The 24,345-nt window shown below is 49.6% G+C and overlaps 1 protein-coding gene across 3 annotated transcripts in view; it reads right to left on the bottom strand.

The window, feature by feature from the left end:
• Positions 1 to 24,345, bottom strand: part of LOC125133349 (calmodulin-binding transcription activator 1-like) — a 427,467-nt gene that overhangs the window by 72,931 nt on the left and 330,191 nt on the right. The window contains exon 5 of one of the 3 annotated variants that reach the window (XM_047791462.1): positions 11,660 to 11,914. The exons of the other annotated variants lie outside the window; for them this stretch is intronic. Within the exon in view, the coding sequence (XP_047647418.1) occupies positions 11,869 to 11,914 (46 nt within the window). The 3' untranslated portion in view covers positions 11,660 to 11,868. Of the gene's footprint in view, positions 1 to 11,659; positions 11,915 to 24,345 lie in introns of those variants that run through there. 3 annotated transcript variants of the gene reach the window in all.

Genomic DNA, 24,345 nt, shown 5'->3' with positions numbered 1-24,345 from the left:
CGTCAGGGAGCGGTCCCCTTGCTGGGTCTCACCAGAGGGCCGTGTGCAGAAACCCAAGCCCAGCACGTCCTCCTCCTCCTCTGTGCTGTGTGAACATGCTCCCCACTCCCTCACGTCGCCAGTGGGTGAAGGTGTCCAACTCCACTGGCTTCAGGTGGAACCTCTCCCGTGACAGTGAAAAACAAAAGGTTGGATGAGGTCGGAGTGAGAGGAAAGGAAAAATGGAATGGGAAACCACCCCCAAGGTCCATCCACAGATGGATGGATAAGCAAAAGGTGGTCCAGCCATGCAAAGGAATACTATTCAGCCATAAAGAGGAATGGAGGTCTGACACATGTGACAACACGGACGACTTGAAACCCTGGTGCTAAGTGGAAGAAGCCAGACAGAAAAGATGACCTGCTGTATGATTCCACTGACAGGCACGGTCCAGAGTAGGCAAATCCACGGAGACGGAAAGGAGAGGAGTGTCTTCCAGGGGGAAACAAGGGGAGGGCAAGATGGGGAGTGAGTGCCTGCTCAATAGGCTCAGGGCTTTTCTCTGGAGTGATGAATATGCTTTGGAACCAGATAGATGTGGTTACATGACCTTGGGAAGGTGCTAAATGCCCCCAAATGATACCCTTTAAAGGGGCTCACTTTAGGTTATGTGACTTTGACCTCAAGTGAACCAAGTTTATAAGGGCAGGATGTGATTGGGGGGGAAATAATTCACAGGAAGGAGGTCCCCGAGGGCCGACACGCTTTCAGTCCTGTCAGTACTTGCTGACCACTTCGTCCGCCTTGGTCCCAGGCTCCATGCAGGTGATGGCGAAGGGTGCAGACGGAGAAACAAATACGCAGGATAGGAGGTGGTGTTGAGGGTGGGAGCTCGTGGAAGAGGAAAGGTAAATGGGGGGGTAGAGAGAAGGGGTCAAAGACAGTGTGGGCGGAGGGCACAGCGTGACAAGGGCACAGTGGGGGGGGTGTGAGCCTGTGTTTCTAGAGCCACACAACTGACCATGTTCCTCACAGGTCACTGCTGCTGAAAATGACAGGTCACTCCAGCCTCCCCGAACCGGCCCCTGGAGAAATGCGACAAGGACCAGGCAGTGTTTTCCTCTAGTTCTAGGAGAATGCGTCAAAAGCAGATTTATCAAGGAGGAAAGCAGTCAAGAAAAGAAAGCAGAGAGACAAGGAGGAAGTGACAGATCCACTGGCATAAAGGGGAGTGTTCTTAGCACAACTTTCTCGGTCATTTGCATATTAAATAAAAACTAACACCAGTAATTGAATGACACAATTAACAAGCGTGACCCGGGGACACTCTTAGAACACTGTACCCACGAGATGCAGAATTCATCTGCCTTGACCCATGTTTCCTGGAACCCATCCTGGGCCTTGAAAATTTCAAACAGACCAGCACCATATAGATCATGTTCTCTCAATAACTACTAATTAAACGAGAAATCCAAAATTAAATTAGGGATCGGTAGCAAAAAGATGCTAGAAAAAAATCTTTATATGTTTGGAAATTAAGAAATCGGTTTTATTATGAGAAAAAATGTGTATATATATATATATATATATATACATACACACACATATATATGTGACTGCATCACTTTGCTATACAGCAGAAATTGACAAAACATTGTAAATCAACCATAATACATTTTTTAAGTGAATAAATCAGTTTTAAATGACTCAAGAAATAAAATAGAATGGAAGTTCTAAAATACAGAAAACTGAGAGATAAACAAAATAAGACATATTAAGAAGTAGAGGGCAAAGCTAAAACATATTTATATATTTAAACATGTATATAAATTTAAATGCTCATCTAGAAAAGAGGGAAGGTCAAAAATCAATGAGGCAAGCTTCCAAATTAACACATTAGAAAAACAAAAGTAGATAAACTCAAAGAATGTAGGAAGTAGGAAATAAATATAAAATAAAAATTAATAAAATGGAAAATAAATGTAAATAGATACAAACAACAAAGACAAAAATTGGTTCTTTGAAAAGAATGATAAATACAGCAGACAAAATTCTGATGAAAAAAGAACAGCAGAATCAGGAGTGAAAAGAGCATAACCAGAGAAGCATTAAAAATTAAAAAGTTATTCAGTGGGTATATGACAGTTTCATGAAAGTAAACTGGAAACTTAAATGAAATGGACAAAGGCCAGGAGATATAGACATCTGAAGATTCCTGAAACACCAAAAATTTGAAGCAGTGGATAAAAATATCAGGCCCAGATGGTTGTACCATTTAAATAGTTCTATTAAATATTAAGGGAGGAGTTCGCATCGTGGCTCAAAGGTAACAAACCTGACTAGTATCCATGGGGATGCAGGTTCAATCGCAGACCTCGCTCAGTGGGTTAAGGGATCCAGCATTGCCATGAGCTGTAGTTTAGGTTGCAGATTCAGCTTGGATCCCACATTGCTATGGCTGTGGTGTAGGCTGGCAGCTACAACTCCAATTCGACCCCTAGCCTGGGAACTTCCATATGCAACAGGTACAGCCCTAAAAGGACAAAATATATGTTAAGGGAACAAATATTTCAGTCTTATGCAAATTATTCCAATGCATAATTATTCTGTAATCTCAAACTAACTTGGTCTTGACCCCAAACCTGACAGGACTACCATAAGAAATGTAGAGACCAATATCATTCATGAACTTAGATGCAAAACTCCTAAACAAAACCTAGAAAACCTAATCCAGCAATGTATAAAGATAAGACTACGTCATGAACAGGTTGGATTTATTCTAGGATTATAGAACTAACTTTATGAAATAAATAAATACAACTCACTATATTAACAGATTGTAGGAGAAAAATTTCATGTCTGTTCTTAATAGCTACTAAAGTCATTCAGTAATATTCAACATCAATTTGGGATCAATACTCGCAGCAAACTAGGAATAGAAGAAAAAAATTTTTGTTTTTCTTTTTAGGGCTGCCCCTGTGGCATATGGAAGTTTCCAGGCTAGGGGCTGAATAGGAGCTATAGCTGCTGGCCTACACCAAAGCCACGGCAATGCCAGATCCTTAACCCACTGAGTCAGGCCAGGGATCAAATCCGCATCCTCATGGATACTTGTCTGATTCATTAACCCTGAACCACAACAGGAACTCCAAGAAATTTTTCTGGACCTAACTAAGAGTTTATATTATACTGCAAAAAAAGCCTACAGCTAACTTTGTGAAACATTTGAAGAATTTCAGACATGGGACACTAATACCGTTTCTACTCAATATTGTACTGGAAGTCCACATCCATCCAGGCATGCGGAACAAGAAATACAGATAGAAGGCTTAGAAAGTAAAAAAGACGCTTCTCAGCATTCACAGATGATGGATTATCTACAGAGAATCCAAAAGATTCTACAGAGTATTAAATTAACAAAAGGTCTCATCAAAGTGGCTGCATATAAGGTCAACATGCAAAAATAAATTACATTTCTACACAATAGCAGCAAAAATATAATTTAAAAGATGCCATTTCAGTTGTAATTAAAAACACAAAGTTCCTAGGAATGAATTTATTCGTAAAATGTAAAACTTTCTGGAACGATGTTAAAGAAGGCTTTATGTAAGGGTCAAGTCTCACCACCCTGATGAACAGATTCAATCCACTTCCAATCACAATCGCCATAGAATCTGAGGACCTTGCCCACATTCCCCTTCACGATGTTCAGGACACAGCAAAGGCTCAGAGTAGGCAAGACACATCTGAGGAACACATAATAGAGGAAGTGGGGAGAACTTGATAAACGTTTATCAAGATATTCTTCTGAAGCTTTAGGAAAGTATAAAAATTAAAACAATGACATGCTGTGACAGGAAGAGACCAACTGACCACTGGGACAGAATCAGAAGCCTGGAGACAGACTTGGATACAAGACAGGAGTCATATATGGAAACTAAGCCCATGCAGATCCCTGAGGAGGAAGGTTGGGAAATGAACCCTTCAATAAATATGGGGCCAGCTGGTTTTCAACGTGGAAACAAATGAGAATTTTCCTACACAAAATGAATGTCAGGTGGATTGAAACTTAAATGTGAAAGCCCAAAACGTAAAACCTTTACGAGAGCATATCTACGGTCTGGGATAGGAAAAGATTTGTCGAGCAGGAACAAAAAGCACTAACCGTAAAATAAGATTGGTAAAATTAACCCATGTCGAGGTGAAGCCTTTCCGAAAGACAGCGTTAAGGATGTAGCTTTGTTCAAGTCTCGAGAGAGAGACCCCTCTAATACATATAGCTGACAAAGCACCTAGGATCTAGAAAATATAAAGAAACCCTGCAAATCAGTTACTACAGTTCTCACTTCAATATGGGACCTAAAGAACAAAACCAGTGGAAACATACCGCGAAGTAGAGGCAGACTCATAGCCACAGAGGACAGGTGAGTGGTTGCCTGAGGGGAGGGGCTGGGAGGTTGGGCCAAATAGGTAAAGAGGGTTAAGAGGTCCAGACTTCCAGTTATAAGATGCATACGTCACAGAGATGCAACACGCACGTAAGGAATATAATCGATAATTGTAATAACTCTGTCTAGTGACAGAGGGCTACTAGACTTAGCATGGTGATCAATGTGGAATATATATAAATGTCAACTCACTGTGTTTTACACCTGAAACTAATATAATACTGTATGTCAACGATGCTGCAATTAAAAAAGAAAAGAAAAGAAAAGAAACAAACAATTTAGTAGGGAAAAAATAGGCAAAGGAAATGAATGGACAGTTTACAGAAGAAGGAACCCAAACGGCCAATAATCTACGCGAAAGCAGCTCAACCTCACTGGTCGCGTGGGAAATGGAAGTTAAGACGTAATGAGATATTTCACAATCTTCGGGTTGGCAAAGACGTTTAAATCTGCCATGGGGACGAAGGGAAATGGGAACTCCTGCACTGGGAGTTGGAAGCACGTGTCAATACAAGCACTTTGGAGAGAAATTTGTCACTATCTGGTGCATGCAGTCTTCCACCAGCAGTTCTGGTTTTAGGAATATGGAAACACACACACACACACACAATTTCTAGTTCACTTGTCTTAACTGATGTATGGAAATTCATTGCACTAACATACACGTGGCTAGTGTTTCTCTGGGGAGGGCGTGTGTGCACGTGCTAGAGAAGGGATAAGACTTAAGAACGACGTTGCAAGAGGTACTGGATGGTCTCATTTATATAAAGTTTTAAAGTCTGCAGAGCAATACCATGGATTGTTAATGAATACATAAACATGCCATAGAAGTATAAAAATACATTAAACATGCGATACAAGGAGAAAAAAATACATTGGAATGAAAAATATGCCCCAGGATAAATAAGACCATTCCTGGGGCAGGCGGGAGGGACGTAGGATCAAACTATGTGTGGGTATACTATGCTTTGTGTCTTTTCAAAAAAATCAGCTGAGATGGGGCAAAGAGACTTGATAAAGTCGGGTGGTACATAAACAGGTGTAACTATACTATTCTCTATTATTTGTCCATGAGTATATTGTGAAATGGTCAATAATCCATTTTATTTATTTGTTTTTTGGCCATGCTCATGGCATGCAGAAGTTCCTAGGCCAGGGATTAAACCTGTGTCATGGCAGTGGCTTGAGCCACAGAAGTTCCTTAACCCGCTGAGCCACCAGAGAACTCCGATAATCAATTTTAAATAAAAAACTCCAAGTACTAATTGGTACTTTTGTCCATTCCAGGGTGATTTTGTAATCTTAACCAATTGTAAGTGATTTGCTCAAATTTTAGTTGTTTTAAAAAAAATTTCTTTTGGCCACACCCGTGACATAGGGAGTTCCTGGGCCAGGAATGGAACCTGCGTCCTAGCAGTGACCGTGCCTAATCCTTAACCTCCTGCGCCACAAGAGAACTCCTAGTTGTCATTTTTAAAACTAGATCTTTTTTTAGCCAGGGTTGTCTATTGTCCTACTTTCAACATTTTTCAACCATGTTGTATTTAAGCATCTTTTCCAAACACCTTTTCATAAAGACAAGTGACGGTTCCAAAAAGGAACAAAGGGACAACCAGCTGAATGCAGGATTGCCCTGCTAAGAACACTGCCGTAAGAGAGGTTTTACTGCGGACAAGGAGGGCATGAGTACTTGTCTGAGTCATTTCTCTTGGTAGTCCAGTGCTGGCTGGCATTATTGGCCCCTTTGCCCTAAGTGCACTGGTGCACCATTAAACACAGCTCTCCTCTGAGCTCCATCAATCATCCTTTCCAAAGGTGAAATTAACCGTACTGGCCTGCAAGCTGCAGAAACAAGCAACAGTTTTTAATTTTCAAACAATCTATCCGTTTCCATGTCCCCCTGGCTTCCAAGGGTGCAGCTAGGAGTCCAGCACTTCCTGGGGGGTGTGACCTCCAGCCCAACTCAGCACGTGACCGGACGGGCCAGTCCTGGGCACGGGCCCCAAGACCGAATGCTATGGGTTGCTGGTTCCTTAGTGCTGGAATTAATATAGCGCCAGGCAGCGTGAGGGGTGCCAGCTCAAACACAGGCCAGGCTGGCAGCCGGCCACCTGCCCATCAAACCCCTAGCACTTCTCTAGAATCCTCAGATTAAATAAATATTTGGCAAAGCACCACTGGCGAAAATGATAATAAATTCAACTCAATTCCCACCACCAACTGGCAAACTCCTTCAACAACCTGATCCAATCTGTCTGCCTCAACTTCCAAATAGCTAGTAATGGGGCCAGCTGGGGCCTGGGGGATCCTCGGGGCTCGGAGTCGATATCTTATGCCTTGTTATTTGCCAAAAATTCTGAGATGACATGCAGGGCAGATTTGACGTCTACACTAGGGTCGGAATGAGGAGTGGGGAACGGGAAAAGCCCTGAATGGAGGTACCCCTCACCCAGGACCCCAAACCCTGCTAGACTCCCACGTAACAGCATCACCATGAGAGTCTCAACCACACCTCAGTCACTCAGCAGGTGAATCTGAGCACTTTCAAGGCGCCAAGACCTGGGCTAGAAACTGGAGATACGGCCACCAATTACAAAGATATGCTTCCTATGAAACAGAGTGCTCAATCTAAGGGGAGGACAGTGGTACCAGCACCACCAACCTGTTTCCAGGTCTGGCCCCAGATGAAACCTGCCCTCTCCCCGGACCTCTGTCTCTCTGGGGCTTTTCCAGATGCTACCCCTTCTCTCATACCCCACACATCCCAGAGCCTAAGCTCGAAGTTGGCGCTCTCCTTATTCCCAACTACCAGCTCCAAGATAGTTTTCCTGCTTCCTCCCCAAACCCCAGTCCCCTTTAAGGCTGGTGCCAGGCATGCCTGCGCCCCCTTCTTATCGCTGCCATTACAGACCAACCAGGCATCCCGCTCGCTCTGCCCTATTGTTGCCCCATATCATTCTCTTCCTCTCCAGCCCTGGCTGCCCCCTCCTCCAGACACCAGGAGGGACAGCAGCTCTGAAGTGGCCTCTGCGGACTTTCTTGACCAGGACCTCCTGCCACCCTAGTCGCCTCACGGGAGGATGGACAGCGGCCCTTCTTGGGTGGAGGGGCCCCTGACCTTTCTCGCCATTGCTGCCCTCAGGGCCTCAAGGCTCTCCTCGCCTGAATTAGGGGGTGTTGTCACATTTCCTCCTGGACACCCCACCCACCTTACACTTGACTGGGAGATGGGTGGGGGGCAGGGGGGTACTTGAATTTCCATTTCTGAGAAAACAGGATTGCTCAGTACACTAACTCCCAGCATGCCCCGCAGTCTTCTCTCCCGCCCACATCACCTGCCCCCTCACCTTCTCTCCTGCCCCACGAGGAAAAGCATCCCTGCTCCTCTCGGGGCCGCTGTCCTCCCAGGCTCTGCTCCAGCCCCTCCTCAAGGCCATTTCTCCTTGGTCACCCTCTCCTCTGACTCATCAGCTTCTCCCCCACGACTGCGTTATTTCCATCCATACTTAAATACGCTCAGTGTCTGCATGTTATTAAAACCCCTCCTCGACTTCATGCCCACCTCGGGTACCTCCCGTTCCTCTGCCACCTTTACAGCAAAACCGACTGAAGAAGTTTCACTGGTACAACTTACTCCTCTTTCTCTCCTTCAGCCACTCACATCATGTCAACATGCTCTCCGGGACACCAAAATTGACATGCCGGTGGCTGCAGGAGACAGTCGCTTAGCCTTCACACGACAGTGACTCTCAGTAGCTTGTGACACTGATGTCTGTACCCACTTCTTAAAGTATCGTCCTCCTCTGTTTCCATGATGCTGCCCACAGCCTCCTGATCGTCCTCTCCCCTTGCCAGTGGTGGTTTTCAGTCTCCTGAAGTGGATTCTTCTCTGCTGAGTCCCTCAGTGCTGGATACCCCATTCCTACAATCCACACTCGTTCCTCTGCCTTCACTCCCTCCACAGCTTGGCCAACATCCTTTGACTTTCAGAGTTCCCGTTATGGCTCACTGGGTTAAGAACCCAACAGTGTCCATGAGGATGCAGGTTCCAGCCCGGCCTGGCTCGGTTGGTTAAGGATCTGGCATTGCTGTGGCTGTGGTGTAGGCTGTGGTGTAGGCGTGGGAACTTTCTTATGCCTCAGGTGCGGCCCTAAAAAGAAAAAGAGGGGGAAAAAAAGAACATCCTTTGACTTTAAATATATCTGTCTGCCGATGCTCTGGAAGCTGCTTCTCCCCTCCTCGCCGGTAGGCTCGTATACCAACTGCCTTCTTCCCATCTCCTCTGAAACGCTGAATAGGCACCTGAAACTTAATTTAGCCCAGAGAGAGCACCTGGTGGAATCCCGTTGTCCCCACCTCCCTAAATGGCACAACCTCCTGCTCCCTTCCTCCAGTGAAACCCTTCCCGACTTCTCACTGTGCCTCCAATCCCCCGGGAACTCCATCAGCGCTGCCTCCATGATGCACCACTACCCACCCACTGCCCTCCATCCTCCGGGCACAACCCCTGTGCAGGGCAGGCCCTCTCCTCCCTGGAGCCCCGCCTGCACCTCCTCGTGGGTTTCTTGCTTCCTAAAAATCCATTCTCTACAGAAGGAGAGAACTGCACCTTTTAAACCTTTAAACCTAAATCTCTGATGTGAAAACAAAATGGTGTAGCCACTTGGAAAACAGAGCAGCAGCTCCTCCAAAGGCTGGATGTGGGGTTCCCCTGCAACCCAGCAATCCACTCCCACATATATGCCAAAGAGAACTGAAAACCGATGTCCATGGAAAAACTTGTACATGAGGGAGTTCCCATTGTGGCTCAGCAGGTTAGGAACCTGATATAGCATCCAAGATGATGTGGGTTCAATTCCTGGCCTCACTCAGGGTGTTAAGGATCCGGCATTGCTGTGAGCTGCAGTGTAGGTCACAGATGTGGCTGGGATCTGGCGTTGCTGAGGCTGTGGTGTAGGCCGGCAGCTGCAGCTCCGGTTTGACCCCTAGCCTGGGCACTTCATATGGGGTGGGTGCAGCTTAAAAAGACAAAAAAAAAAAGAAAGAAAAATTTGCATACAAATGTTCACGCAGCCAAAAGACAGAGATGTCCATCAACTGATAAACAGATAAGCAAAACATGGTCTATTTATACAGTGGACTTTTAGCCATAGAAAGGAATGAAGTGCCAGCATCCACCACATGAGTAAACCTTGAAAACGTCATGCTAAGAGAGAGGCACGGGTCCCAAGAGGACGCATGGTATATGATTCCACTGATAGGCAAGGTCCTGAAGCAAATCTACAGGAGAAAGTAGATTCCTGTTTGTTTGGGGCTGGAGGGTTTACGGGAAACAGGGAACCACGCTGAAGGGAGGAGGGGTCTCTTTCTCGGTGATGAAAACCGATTCAAGCTCTAGAACAGACTGTAGCGATGGCTGCACGTGTCTGTGAGTGAAAATCCTCACGACGTCCGCTCTGAGGGGGCGAACTGTATTGTATGTGAACTGTCTCAATAAAGCTGTTGTATTTTTTAAAAATCAGATTTTATCACTCCCTTGGTTACAACCTTCTGATGCACTAAAAATAAAATCTAAACTTCTTTCTGTGACCTACGAGGCAATCGTGGTCTTAGCCCAGACAAACGCTGGGACCCGATATCTTACTGCTCTCCCCGGGGCTCACTATACCCAGAAACCCTGGTCTTGCCTCCCTTCCTCAAACACATCAGCAACAACCCACCGCCGTGGGGCCTTTTGAGTTGTTCCCTCTGCCCGGGCTGTCCTTCCCTCTGATCTCTGCGTGGCTGGTTTCTTCAGCTCCCTCAGCTTGAAGTTAAAAGCCCCCCAGGGGTGGGCCCTTCAATGGTTCCAACATAGGAGCTACACACCCAGGAAGCTGTACTGCATCATCTCATTCCATCGCCCTCATTCTGCTGTCCCTGTTGGAACCTACGGTATTAATCATTTCCTCACTTACTGTCTTTCCCACCCAAGAGGTCAGCTCTGTGGGCGTAAGAGCTGGCCCCTCTTCTGCGCCAGGCACCCCATCCTCAGCACCTGGATGGAGGGAGCACTCAGTGAATACTTGTTGCACCAAAGAAAGCAATCAGAGAAGGCTTCCTGGGGAAAGGGACAGCTCAGCTGAGCACTGAAAGATGAGCAGAAGTTAACCAAGAGAACGGGTGGAGAAGGCGTGTCGCGGGAAGTGGGCATAAGATGTCAAAGCCTGCGAGGCGCGCGTGCACAGAGGACCTGAAGGACAGGGAGATGGTGGAGACAGGCAGCCTGGGGCCAGGTTGGGCAGCCCCTGGTGAACTGGATCCAGGAGGCCGGCTCTTGTTCAAGAGCAGTGGGGAGGGACCATCACCATGGGCTAAGCAGGGAATGACATCATCCACGGGCAGGTTAGGAAAACCTGAGCTGCTCTCAGCAGAGAGAACGAATTGAAGGAGGGTTAAGAGAGAGAAGAGGGAGCAGAGGCTTTGCAGAGTTCAGGGAGGAGATAACGGGAGCCTGGCCCAGGACGGGGGCAATGGGGACAGAGAGAAGGAATCTAATTCCAGGTATTTAGGAGGCACAGTCGACATGCGGATGATGGATTGGGTGTGGAGGCTGAGAGACAAGAGAACTCACACGGACGGAGCAGGTACCACGGTGGAGAACTCAGGAGGGGACCACAGGGTGGGGTCAGGGGCAGGTCCCAGCAGAGGTGTCCCTCAGTCCGACGGATTCCTGTTCTGAAACTGGGAGAGCTGCCTGGGCTGTTGATAAAGATGTGGGTGTCATCATTAAAACTAAAACCATAAGAGCAGATGACATTTCCCAAAGGAAGTGAGTGAGGAAACCAAGCCTTGGACCCCATCTTGAGGAGCAGAGATTTAAGGACTAGGCAGAGGGACAGGAGCGTGCTTGCAGAGATAGGAGAGAAAGCGGCCAGAGAGCGTGGTGCCAAAGAGAAACCTGCCTGAAGAAGAAACACCTGCCGAGGCACACAGAGGGATGAGGAACGAGAAATGATGGGTTTGACGCCCAGGAGGGTGTTGGTGGGAGAACTTTCAGGACGGGGTCACAAGCAGAGACAGCCAGCGCGAGGAGGCTCTGGGCAAGGGGCAGAGGTGGGGGTGAGATTACACAGACACTTTACAGAAAGATATAGAAAGGAGGTACGCTGGGCAGAGCTGAGCCATGAAGAATAAGAACTAATAGCTCGTCTTTAGTGAATTTGGAGGGGCCAGGCACCACTGGAAGCACTTGAGAGATCACGACCATTTAATCTTTAGACGGCAACACTATGAAGTAGACACGGGGAGGCAAGGCCACCCGACGTTACCCAGTGACAGAGGGAGGTGGTGGTGGGGTGCGGAGCTCAGGGGGTGGACAATGGATGGACCTTCTCTCGGATTTCTAAGGGGAGGCAACCAGGAAGTAGGCAGCCGGGGGTGTAGCTGAGGACACTGGTTTCAAGTCTTCCGTTTTGGCTGGAGATGTAGGAAGTGAGGTCCTTTGCTGAGAATGAAAAGGGAAGGTTATTGGGTTTGAGTTACCGGAGTTTGAAGTCCAGCTGGACTGCTTTCTATGTTTTTCTACTGACACTTTAAAATAGGCACATGGAAAATGCCCATCCCTTTGAACTTTGGCAACCAAAGTCAATATTTGAAGAGGCACTGTCCAGCATCATGGGAATATTGCTGTTGACCCCATGCTGGATTCCTCCTGGTCTCCTTCCCTGGACTCCGGCTTACCCTGGGGATAAAGAGCTGCCCCTGTCGGAACCAAACTATGTCAAGCCTATTTAAAACGGAACGGCCTCGTTCTTTCCTTTAAAACATACCTTCAGAACCTTATGAATTCTTTAGTATTTTTATCGCATAATACTTAACACATGGAAGGTCATACACACTGTATATATAAATTACAAAGTTTAAAGAAAAGACCCATCAACCCACCTAACTTAGAAACTAGAACATTCCACAGAAAGCCTCTGTGGGCACTTCTTGAAGGCACTTCATAAGCCTACGAAGAGAGAGAACTACTATCCTGATTTCGTGCTTATAACTTGCTCAGATTTTTTAATCTAGTTGTGCCAGATATGTATGAATCCGTAAAAGATATGTTGCTTCGTTTCCTGCCAACATTTTGTTATGAAAACTATCAAACCTTCAGAAAAGCTGAGAAATTTCACAGAGAAAACCGTTGTCCCCACCACCTAGATCGTACAATTAATGTTTTTCTCTGTGGGCTCTGTCTTATAATTATGTGGTCTTCTATGCATGCATCAATCCCTTTTGTTTTCTGATGCATTTCTCAGTCAATTGCAGACATAGCTACACTTCCCCAGGCATATCATTAACTAGGGTTCAATACGGGTTTAAAGGGATTTTTTTTAGGTAAAATTTAGAGAGAGCAAAAGAAATGCATGGATCTTAAACACCACATGAGATGAATTTAGGCCAGTGCACCTGCTGTGTAACCCAAACATCTGCCAAGGTATAGAACATTGTTGCAATCCAAACAAGTTCCCTCATGTCTCCTCCCCATAAATTGCAAACACCATCATTCACAGTAGGGGCAGTTACCGTTATGAGTTGTTTTTTTTTTTTTTTCCAGCATTGATTAGTTTTGTCTAATCCAAAGGTTCATGTAAATGGCGTGTACACTATGCACCCTTTTGTGTCTGGCTCCTTTCATCCAGCATGTTGTTTTTGAGATTCGTCTATGGCCTGTATGGATAACTTATCTCTCTTTATTGCTGAGTGGTATTGCACTGTATGAATACACCACTTTTGATCCATTCACCTGTTGGTGGATACCTGAGTTGCCTCCCATTTTTAGCTATTATGAATAAAACTGCCAAGAACATTCTGGTACAAGAGTGAATGTGCGTTTTTTGAATGTACATTTTCATTTCTCTTCGTAAGTATCCAAGAGATAAATTGATGTCATAGACTAGATACATATTTAGTTTAGTTAATAAGAAGCTGCCACACATGTTCCCAAAGTGGTCATGCCATTCGATATCCCCATAATGTATGAAACGTTCTCTGCGCCCACAATTTGCCAACATTGGTGTCCTCATTCTCTGCACATTTTAATTGGCTGGGGAGGTCTGTTGTTATCTCACTTTCGATTTGTGTTTTCCTGAGTTATGGATTTTTGATAGCTATACTTCTCTTTTGTCACACTAAGTGAGAGGCTTCTATCCCTAACTTGTGGAAAGTTGTCATCATCAACATCTCACATTTTTCACTGCTCGCTCCTACTAGGACTTTCCAAAGTACCTTCCGTGAGCCCATCCCAACTCTGCGTGGTGATGCTACAGAGGAAACAAGCGCTCCCCGGCAGGCAGGCAGAACCCCCAGCGCCCGGGCTAACTTCTAGCCCAGCCCCTCTAGGTGCGTCTGGGATACGTGGTATCCCAGGAAGGATCTGCGGTGCCCAGGACTGTACAGGAAGCCAGTGGTGGGACTGTGACAGCCTTCTGTCTCGTCCCCTGTCACCACACCACCTCCGTTTAGGGGCTACGCCTTACCTCCAGTTTCTCATCCATGAAATGCACCCAAGATCCAGGATGACTCCCTCTCACTCTGAGGGACCCCAAGCCAGGACCATGGAGCCCAGGACCAAACACCTTCTGTGCCCTGGTGCAGGGGGTCAGCAGGAAAACGGGGGGCTCCAGTCCCTCCCACCCACCGCACACCCCACGTGGGTGGTCCCTGGAAGGAAGGAGCAGCAGGGGCCCTGATCACTCACCATCCCCCGGAGTGTCCCTCCCTCCTGGCCCAGGACCCTTCTCCTCGTACATCTGGCTCCTCTCCTTTGGTTCTTATTCCTTCAGAGGGTCACCTACAGCGAAGGTCTGTCACTCCGTCTCTCCTCCTAAAGTGACCTCGTGAACAAGACATTGGATGGAGTCGTGTGCCTTAGCAGCAGTGACCTCAGATGCTTGCAATCCCACGTTTGACGGTCAAGGGACAAAAATTGCCGCCCCCGTTGTAGACATTGGCTTCTATACCGCAGCCAGGTTTCCTAAGTAGTGGGGATTTTGTCCTTTTTCATGAATACAAAATATTTCCATTAAAGGTCTGCTTTTTTTTTTTTTCTTTCATTCCAAACCCTGCAAGAGACGGGATCAGGCTCCAGACATTCATCCTGCCCGCCTCGCGGCAGAGGTCTGACAAACCACCTCGATTCAACACCGCCGCACCACCTAACTCGCTTCCAGTGTCTATGCAATGACCTGGGGGTTCTCACCGTTTCTGCTGCGGATGCAGTATGCAGATTTTACAAACAAGATTTAGGTTCACAGCTGGTTTTCAGAACCGCTTAGAGTCAAAGATTCGAAATACAGAACACGGCGAGTGGGTTCCTATCAAAATGTCAAAATCGATTTTGCCAGAAAACCTTGGCCTGAAACATCTGTGAAAGGTTAGGGGAGGGGCGCACCCCTCCCTCTGGCTCATACAGACGCCGAATTAATCAGGGCAAATGAAACATGACAAAGCAGCATGGCACTCCTGGGCTCTCTGGAGCCCACCCAGCCCCTCTCCCAGGAGAGGGCGGATCTCGGGCTCTGCAGCTGGAAGGAGCTCGAGGCCTCCAGGGAGGTGAGGGGCTGCTGGTAATTGAGCAGAAGGAAGAGGCACCGGAGCCGGAAGCATCCTGCCCCTGGAGGGGCCTGGAAACCTGGGAGCAAGGGCTGGACACCACTGCCCTGTCGCCTTGCTGGTTTTCCCTGCACAACTCAGAGACGGCCTTGACATAGAAAGAGGGGAACGTGAGCGTGGCCAAAGCAAACAAACAAGCCAAAAAAGAGCAAGGAAAGCCACCCAGCACATCTTTCCAGGGGCAGCAGCCTCTCAAAAAACAGAGCTGGAGCGGGAGCCTACGTCCAGGGGCTGCAAAGCGTGTCCGGGTGGAAATCTCACTTGCCCGGCGTGTTCCCCTGGAGGGCTGCGTCTAGACGTGAGATTCTTTACGTGGAAGGAGGGGCTTTAAGCCATTATAAGGAGAAGGGGAAATGAAGATGCTGGAGAGAGAGGTGAGCAAGGCTTCATCTTTGCTGAGACAAAGGGCTCCCCGGTCTCACCAGAAGATTCCTCCGACGCCGGGCGCTCTGCTCCCATCAAAAGCATCGTCTCCTGCACGGAGCAGGCTTGTGTGGAGGTCGGAGCTAATTACTGATTCTCATTTTTTTTTTTTCCCACTTCAGACAGAATCATAACACTATTAAGATCGAATACATTTATGGCTGTGATTCTCAACCGGGCAGTATTAAAACTTGTGAAAGTGACTTTGCAAATTACCAAACAGTCACCAAGCTAATGAAGCAGGACTTTTAAAGTGACTGAGAAATAATTCCTATATTATAAAGACAGCAATCTGTGAAGGGAGATTTGGTTTAAAAAAAACACATTAGGACGCGTAATGGAAAATGCTCATCTGCGGTGAAGCCAATCAGAGCCGGTTGAAGAGAAAAATATAAGGAAAGAGAAAACACGCACAAAGTGGGGGCACTCGAGCCCCCGGGAGGAGAGGTTTCCCAGAAGGAAGTTCCCTCCTGGGCCTCCCAGGGGCCACCGCTGGACCAGTGGCCTTCGACCTTCCCACTTTGAGACCCTCTTAAAGCTGGCAGGGCCAGGGGGAAGTGGGGGAAACTCCACGGAGAAAAGGGGGGTTTCTGTTGCCCCGACCCCTGAAAAAATCTCTCTCTGTTGCGCGGCTTAGAGGCTCTGGCAAGACAAAGGAGATCACGTCACAGAGGACAGTGACAGCAGAGATCTGGCCTCAAGCAACAGATAGCAGGGACTCGGCCTGAGTCAAGATGGGAGGCACAGGAGCCCCCCCCCATTCAAGGTCCAGTCGGACGGGCTGTCCTGGCCGCAGGGCCGGCCACTGCCGTCAGGAGATGCGCGGAAAGGGAGCTGGTGGCCCCAGGCCGGCATCAGCGCTCATGATGGACAGTCAGGCGGGGTGCTCCCTTTCAGAAGCTGCTCTCTAGAAAATGAACCCACTTTAGAAGGTGCACCATCAACACACGGCACAGGCGCAAGCCTGGGAGGCGGACACACAAGCCAACACCGGCCAAAAGGGAGAGACGGCCCGTGTTTCTTGTTAACATTTGACAGCAAGCACCATGTGTTACTTACTGAACCAGATCCTCCCTCATGCAAAAGTGTTTTTCTCATTCTTGGCCCAGTGGTTTCCACGCTTGCTCGCCCCACCTCCCCCCAGCCCCCCAGAACAGATTTCAAATCCTATTATACAGTAAACATCTGTGGCTTTAATTTTCATCCTGTAAACACATGCAGGCCGCTGAGGCAGATCATTTGATGAGTCAATCAATATACGAACAGCACACAATGCCTGCTTTCTTCTGCTCAGGCCAAGCCCCTCTGCAGCACCAGGCAGCAGCAACCACATCAGAAGAGAGACAGGCTTCCCACTTTTTATGTCCAACCAGGAACCATCTCCTTTCCTCCGAAGCATCCAGAAGGAATGCGCACTGCCCCAGCCTGTTGGGCACAATGGCCTGTTGCGTCACATGCGCCGATATTCGATCCCCAAAGAGCCTACGTCGCTGCACCGTGCAGAGCTCAGTCCTGCATCTGCAGAGAGCTCAGCATCCAGCCTTGTCTCCTGTGCTCAGTGCGTAGCAAGGCAAGCAAGCCCGGTGTTCAGACCCGAACAAGAAATAACTCGTGTTACGGACATTTTGCCTTCTCGGATATTAATTCATTGGATTCTCAGAACAGCCTTAGGAGATGGGTGTTATTAGCCCAGGCTCAGAGAGGTTAAGCACCTGACCCAAGACCACACAGCTGTTCAGTAACCAAACTACCCCCTGGGCTGACGTTGGTATTCCTACCACGAAGGCTACAGAAGGGAAAGTATAGCCCCTGCTGCATTTGATCACAGCAAAGAGGCAGAGAATGAGCAAATTCCCTTAGACAGGAAGCTCCTGGGGCCCCCAGCCCTGACCAGGCTGCCCTGGGAGCTGTTTGCCCTGCCAGGGACACTTCTGCTGCTCAGAAACAAAGTCCACATGCTCAGACACACATGCGCCCCTCCCCAGGAGGGGGAGCCCCCTTCCAAGCCCAGAAGGGAGGCATCTGGGACCCTGCCCTGCAGGGAAAGAGGTCCATCTCCCCCCAGCTGAAGCTGGGCTGGGAGTGGCGAGATGGGACCCCAACCTCATCCGGCCCCCTCATGTCCCCAGAGGAACCCCTACCCCCACCCCGCCACGTCCCAGGCTCTGGGCAGCTGGCGGGGAGTTACCAGTCATTGGGTGAAGTGCCCGAGAGACCAGGTCTCTTCCCTCCACCCTGTTCCACAGGGAGGGCGATCCCGCTGTGCTGGGCACACGTGTCCTCCAATGTCTGCCAACAAGGCAGCAGCAGTTCTTGTCTGTGTTGATGCTGGGGCCTGGGGACAAGCAAGCCAGGCTCTGACCTCAGGGACCCTCAGTCCAACTAGGCAGAGGGGCGAGTGGCTGGACATCCTGACAGTGGGACCTGCCCACGCTTGTGGGCCAATGCTGTGCAGGGCCCACCGCCTCATTGTCCTGGAAATTGGCAGCCACACTCAGGGGCCCTAGGGACCCCCAGATAAAGGAGGGAGGGACACTAGCGTGTAGTGGACACTGGGCTTCTGGGTGTTCCCAGACTGCATGGGCAGGCTGGCTGCTCCCCAGACTGGACCAGGAGAACTGCGGGTGCACGCCCGGACGTCAGGACCCCCTCCACCCTCTGATGGGTAAAGGTGCCTGGTGGTGAGTGAAGATGGCAGCCAGTAGCAGGTGAGTTGAAACGGCTGGAAAAACACAGAAGACACACAGACAGCCGCAAGCACACGTATGAAGATGTTCCAGTCGTACATCTTAAAACAGCAACGAGACACCAGCACACATGTGAGAATGGCCCAAATCCAGAGCACTGACGGTGCCAAACGTTGACAAGGCTGGGGAGCCACAGGAACTCTGGTGCACTGCCGGTAGGAGGGGCACGTGGGCACAGCCACTCCGGGAGACAGTTTGGTGGGTTTTCCTTTGCAAAACTGAACATACTCTTGCCATATGATCTAGCAGTCACAGTCCTTGGTATTTACTCAAAGGAGCCACAAATTCGCATCCACGCCAAAACCTTGCCCGTGAGTATTTAGAGCAGTATTATTCGTGAAGGCCAAAATTTGGAAGCAACCAAGATATCCTTCAGTCAGTGGATGGATAAACGAATTGTGGGGCATCAAGAAAGGGGAATACTGTTCAGTGCTAAAGAGAAACGATCTATTAAGCCATGAAAAGACACAGAGGAAACATAAATGCATTCGACCGAGTGACAGAATTCAATCTGAAAAGGCTACGCACTATGTGACCCCAACTAGGTGATGTCCTAGAAAAGGCCAAACTAGGGAGAGAGTGAAAAAAATCCGTGGTCTCCAAGGGCTGGGGCGGGGGCGGAGGGGCGCTGGGGATTAACAGGCAGAGCATAGAGGCTATTCAGGGCAGCAAATACACTCTGCCCCACACCACACCACACCACAGTGGTGGATGGGTGTCATTAGTCATTTGTCCAAACCCATGGAATGTCCAGCACCAGGAGTGATCAGCAATGGACTTGGGGCCATTATGAGTCAAGATGGGTTCATCCATTATTACAGAGGCACCCCTCTGGGGGTGTCAATAAATGGGGGGGGCTATGAGTGTGAGGGTGGGGCTAAATGGGAAGCGTCTCTGTAGATTCCCTTGACTTTGGCTGTGAACCTGACACTGCTCCAAAGGTGAGGTCTTAGCTGTTTACAAAGCAAGGAAAGAAGAAGGATTGAAATTTGGAGCAAAAGAAGCCCTCCAGGTTCTGGTTGGAAGTCCAGCAGAGGCAGAAGAAGAAGCACACATGTGTGTGCCCATGTGCACGTGTGTGGACTGGGTGTGTATGAGAGGCCCCGACAGGCCCAGCCCTTCCCCCCTCCCCCATCTGACACCCCAAGCCATCCCCCCACCCCCGCAGCAGGCCTGTGAGGACCCAGGGGCAGTGTAGGACCTGCCTTTACTCCCCAGTGGCAGGTCTCTCTGCTCCCCCTCCCCCCACAGGAGGCTTCAGGATGCAGCGGGTTCTGAGCCGAGGGGGGTAAGGCCATGGGGGTGGGGGGGGGCAGGGACTGCTGGGCAGCGTTCACACTGCAGATACCGTATTTCCTCTTTAACAAACCAACGCAACAATATTCCTAGCAAGACTCTCGTGATGGGAAGAATCACTGCGTTTCTTAATTGAAAGATAACCTTCCCTTGAGTTCTTATCTCTTCGCTTCTCTGTCGTCCTTTCTCCCCGCAGCATCTGTGATGACGTGCATCTTCTATCCCAGGCCCTGGCTGATGCTCGACGTCAAGGAGGGTCCCCGCTGGTGAGAGGCTCTGGGCTGAGGGCCTGCCAAGCCCTGGCGCATGGGGCACCGAGGCGGGATGGAAGGCTCACGGCTGCTTCGGGAATCAGCCGCTGCCCGGCTCTAAGGGGACATGGCCCTGACGGAGTGTTGCCCAGGGTGGGCTGCTCAGCTGTGCCTTTAGAAACTGTCTTATTACAGAAGACAGTCCAGTTCAAGCACTGGGCACGTCGTTAAGGCTGGGTAACCGGAGGCGATGCTTCTCATCCACAGGAGCACAGGGGGCCAGGACTCCCTCTGCTGGGAAAACCGAGCTTCGGGGAGATGTGCGAACTGGCCTGAATCCACACGGCCCACAAAGAGCAGAAGCAGGTTGAACTCAGGGCTCTCTGCTTCCAGAGCACTTTCCTCTTCACTGGAAGAGCCCCCAGCCCACCCTGCATTTCCCCCAAAGGCCGCCTCCCCCTCTACTCAGTCAGAGGCCTCGGCCACCCTGCCAGGAAGCCACCATTAGAGAGCTGACTGTGGGCAGACAACTGTGCCCAAGACGCCCAGTGGCTGCAACAGTCCCGGCCCCCAGGGCCCCCAGGCTTGGGGATGAACACTGATCCATCCTGTCAATCCAAGCTCCAGGTCCTGCTGCCAACCCAAGGCCACCGGATGCTGAGCTGGCCTTTGCTGTGCCCTGGCTTTGCCAGGGCAGCCGTGGACCCTGGTGGCCTTGACCTGGGCTTGACTCCGCCATGACCCTGAATCGCCGTCCTTCTGAACCTTGTGGCTTCCCTGCTACTTCTTATCTCTGTTTCTGTTTTCTAAGTTACAGAGCAGCTCTGCTCCTCCCGTATTAACAGCCCAATTTTCCCTGCACTATTAAACAAATTTCTTCCAAGATAGAACTTCGTGTTGAAGTAAGCCCTTTTTGTGAAGTCTTTAGTGGTTTCCATAAATACAATAGATGAATAAGCTGGCAGACCACTAAAACCCTCATTTAAGGCAAGAGGGAGAGGAACGTGGTTCCTGCACAAGCCAGGCACTGGGTGGGGGTGGGGGTGGAACCCTCCTCCCTGCCCCCGCCCAGGAAGGAGAGAGGCTGGACCTCCAGGGTGGCCCCCTACACAGAAGAGGCGCCTCCGGCTCTTAGGGTTGATACGATGCAGCGAGAAGGGTTCTGGACACAGGACTCTCTGCCAAAAGATCTCGGCGGTGTCACGGCACTTCTCTCCTCCCATTACTTCTCCCCAGAGCCTAGTGAGGCTATAAAAAGGGGCCACAGCTCCAGGAAGAAGAGAACCCATCCAGGTGCAAGGGTGAGCCAAGGACTCCGACCTGCCCTTGCTCTTTCTGAATTTCTGAGATGAGATGAATGAGCACGACTTGTTGGGAGAGATAAAGGACAGACTCAGAGTTCAGTTCTTTTTTTTTTTCGTTTTTGTCTCTTTTTTTTTGCTATTTCTTGGGCCACTCCCGCAGCATACGGACGTTCCCAGGCTAGGAGTTGAATCGGAGCTGCAGCCACCGGTCTACGGCAGAGCCACAGCAATGCCAGATCAAAGCCGAGTCTGCAACCTACACCACAGCTCACGGCAACACCGGATCCTTAACCCACTGAGCAAGGCCAGGGATTGAACCCGAAACCTCATGGTTCCTAGTCAGATTCGTTAATCACTGCACCACAACGGGAACTCCAGAGTTCAGTTCTTACTCTGGTTCAGATCATAGGGAACAGTCTCCATGGCTCTACTTTGAATCATAAAGCGCTGTGTGGTGACAACACATGAGCCAAGACCTCAGTCAGTTCCGGTCTGGGATGCTTGGAGAGGTCACCCGACAGAACTGGTAAGAGGAGGCAAATAAACCTGACACGGATTTCGTAATGACTCTGAGGGGTACGACTCACAGTGCGAGTTCTGACGTCTGTGTGGACAAGCCTCGTAAAGAGCCTGAAGCAAGAGGAAGCCCTGACAGTGTGGGGATCACAGACACACACGTACAAGGCCAAGGCTAAGATCCCGCCGAATGTTGTATGTATTGAGCCTTGTGCCTTGATGCTACGGACTGAAGGACATCCCCCCAAAATGTGTGTCTTGAAGCCCTAACCCCCAGCGTGAGTTTATTTGGAGATAGGGCTTTTAGGAGGTAACTGAGGTTACATGAGGCTCTAAGGGTGGAATCCTAATTCAATATGATGGGGCTTCATAAGAAAAATACGAGATCTTCCCGCTAAGGAGAGGTCATGGAGGACTTACGCCCGGAAGGGAGCCCTCATCAGAACCCGACCCTGCCAGCCTCTAGAACGGCGAGAAAATACACCTCTGCTGTTTAAGCCCCAAGGTCTCCTGTGTTTTGTGCAGCAGCCTGAGCTGACGAAGGCTCATGGGACACAATTTCCAGGGCAGCATCACACCTAGTGCCACAGAGGGGTGCATCTCAGGGGCTAAAAATGTCCCAGGCCCAGCAAGAGTCAGAGTGGTTCCGCCAGTGCCAAGCACATGAAGACGAGGAATAAAAACTATTTCACAAAGTGTCAGAATTAAAAAAAAAAAAGCTACATATCTACAAATAGTTCACATACATTTGACTGTGTACACATCACACAACGAAATTAGTCCAGTCAGTCATGTAAGCTGACATCAGATACTTCATCTAAACTGTTATGTTTAGAACAGATAAGCAATGAGGTCCTTCTGGACAGCGCAGGAGACTATATCCAGTCTCTTGGAACAGAAGATGATGGAAGACACAGCATAAGAAAAAAAAATGTATGTATACGAATGACTGGGTCACTATGCTGTGCAGCAGAAAGCAACTATACTTGAATAAAAATCTTTTTGAAAATCTACATCCCTAAAAGTCAATATTCCAAGTAAATCAAAAATATGCTTTTATCTTATCATGAGGAAAGGGGGGGTCGCTTATAGTGGGGTGCTCAAATTTGGGTTCTGCAGCAATTGTCCTATGAGGACGCCTCGGGAGAGGTGAGCAACCTGGACAAAACGACACCCAGGACATTCTGGTCCCTTGGGAAAAAGCCTGGGTGTCAGCTGTCGATGTGGACATGGAAAGGTGCTGATGGCTGTTGTCACAGGCGGTAGCAGGAAGAGCTCCCCTAAGGTGCCAGAAGGAAATCCCACATCGACCAGAAAACTAATCAGACCAGAAAAGCCAGTTCTACCCGCAGACGGAGCAAACCAGCCCCTGATACCGAGGGGCTGATTTAAGTGCACAGAATATGATTAATTTTGGTTTCACACACATCTAAAGCGGCTCTGATCAGGGCTCACCCCGGACCACTCAGATATGTCTCCCGGAGCATCTGGCGATATTCTGGCATCCCGTGGTGATGCATCCTTGAGGCTGGATTGATCTTCAGAATGGGTAAGGAGGCAGGAGGTAGAGAATCCACCCCTGCGGTGGGTCTGACCACCAGCCCAGCCGTCCAAGGGCTTGGCCATCACCAACACCCTCCCTGGAGCGTGTCTGAGCCTTGCTGGGCTCACTTTCTGCTGACACCCCTCCTCCATCCTGAGAGCTGGGGACACACAGAGCCAGTGCCCCAGCCCCTTCTGTGCATGGAAGCCCCTCAGTGTCCAGGTGCTCCTGGCCACCCCCACCGCAGCCCTTGGAGGCATCAGCACATGGTCAGATCAGGAGCCCATCATCCTGGAGGGTCCCCTTGAGCAGAAGAGGTCCAGATTCAGTCCACCAAGCGGATCTTCAGCTGGGAAACCAAGACCAGAGCAGGTAAGGAGACACCAGATCAGAATGGACATGTGTAGCTGGAAGCACCTGGAAAACTGGCTGGTCAGGTTAGGAGCCCAAGGAGCAGGGAAGTGACATTCCCTGCCCAGCTGGCCTGGGGACCTCTTCCCATCACCACCCGCTGTCAGCCTTCATCCCGCTGTCTCCCTAAAGTCTCCACCTTCCTAGAGGGGGCCTCTGCCCTCTCCTGACAAGGTAGCCACTCAGCACCCCATCAACAGGACGGTGAGCAGAAGAACCAGGAGGCAGCCCCATTGCCACATCCCCTCCCCTCCTGCCTACCCATGCTCCTAACTCAAAGAGAGCCCCGAGCCGTCGCTGAATACAAACGAGCCACCTGTCTGTCAGCCTCCTCCTCCATCAACATCGGCCTCACTCCCAGCACACACAGTGGCCCTTCCTGCTTGAGGCTGCCCACTCACCACCAGGCTTTCCTGGGCCCCTCCCTTCCTGACCTGGGGCTTGACCTCCTCCAGGAAGCCTGGCTGTTTCTGGAAGCAGCCACAAAACAATTGGTCCTGGGTTACCCTAGATTCAGACACATGTGTGTTGTTTCCCAGGCCAGCCAGCTGCAAGCCCCTGGAGGGATCGAAGGTGTGGGGTCTCCTGAGCGCCCAGAGCAAGTTCCTGCAGGCTGAGCTCCAAGAAGAACCTTCTCCTCCCACGTGTGATCCCCCCACAGCAAACCTCCCTTGAACACCCCCGAGTCTAGCGGGCTGCAGGTCCTGGACCACTGCTTTCAAAGACACTGTCACCACCATGTGTCAGCACAAGGCAAGGAGGGGGCATTCCCCAGGATGGGG

Source organism: Phacochoerus africanus, chromosome 8, assembly GCF_016906955.1.
Source record: "Phacochoerus africanus isolate WHEZ1 chromosome 8, ROS_Pafr_v1, whole genome shotgun sequence".
NCBI lineage: Eukaryota > Metazoa > Chordata > Mammalia > Artiodactyla > Suidae > Phacochoerus > Phacochoerus africanus.
The sequence above is the reverse complement of the archived record's forward strand: the minus strand, read 5'-3'. Positions and strand labels throughout refer to the sequence as shown.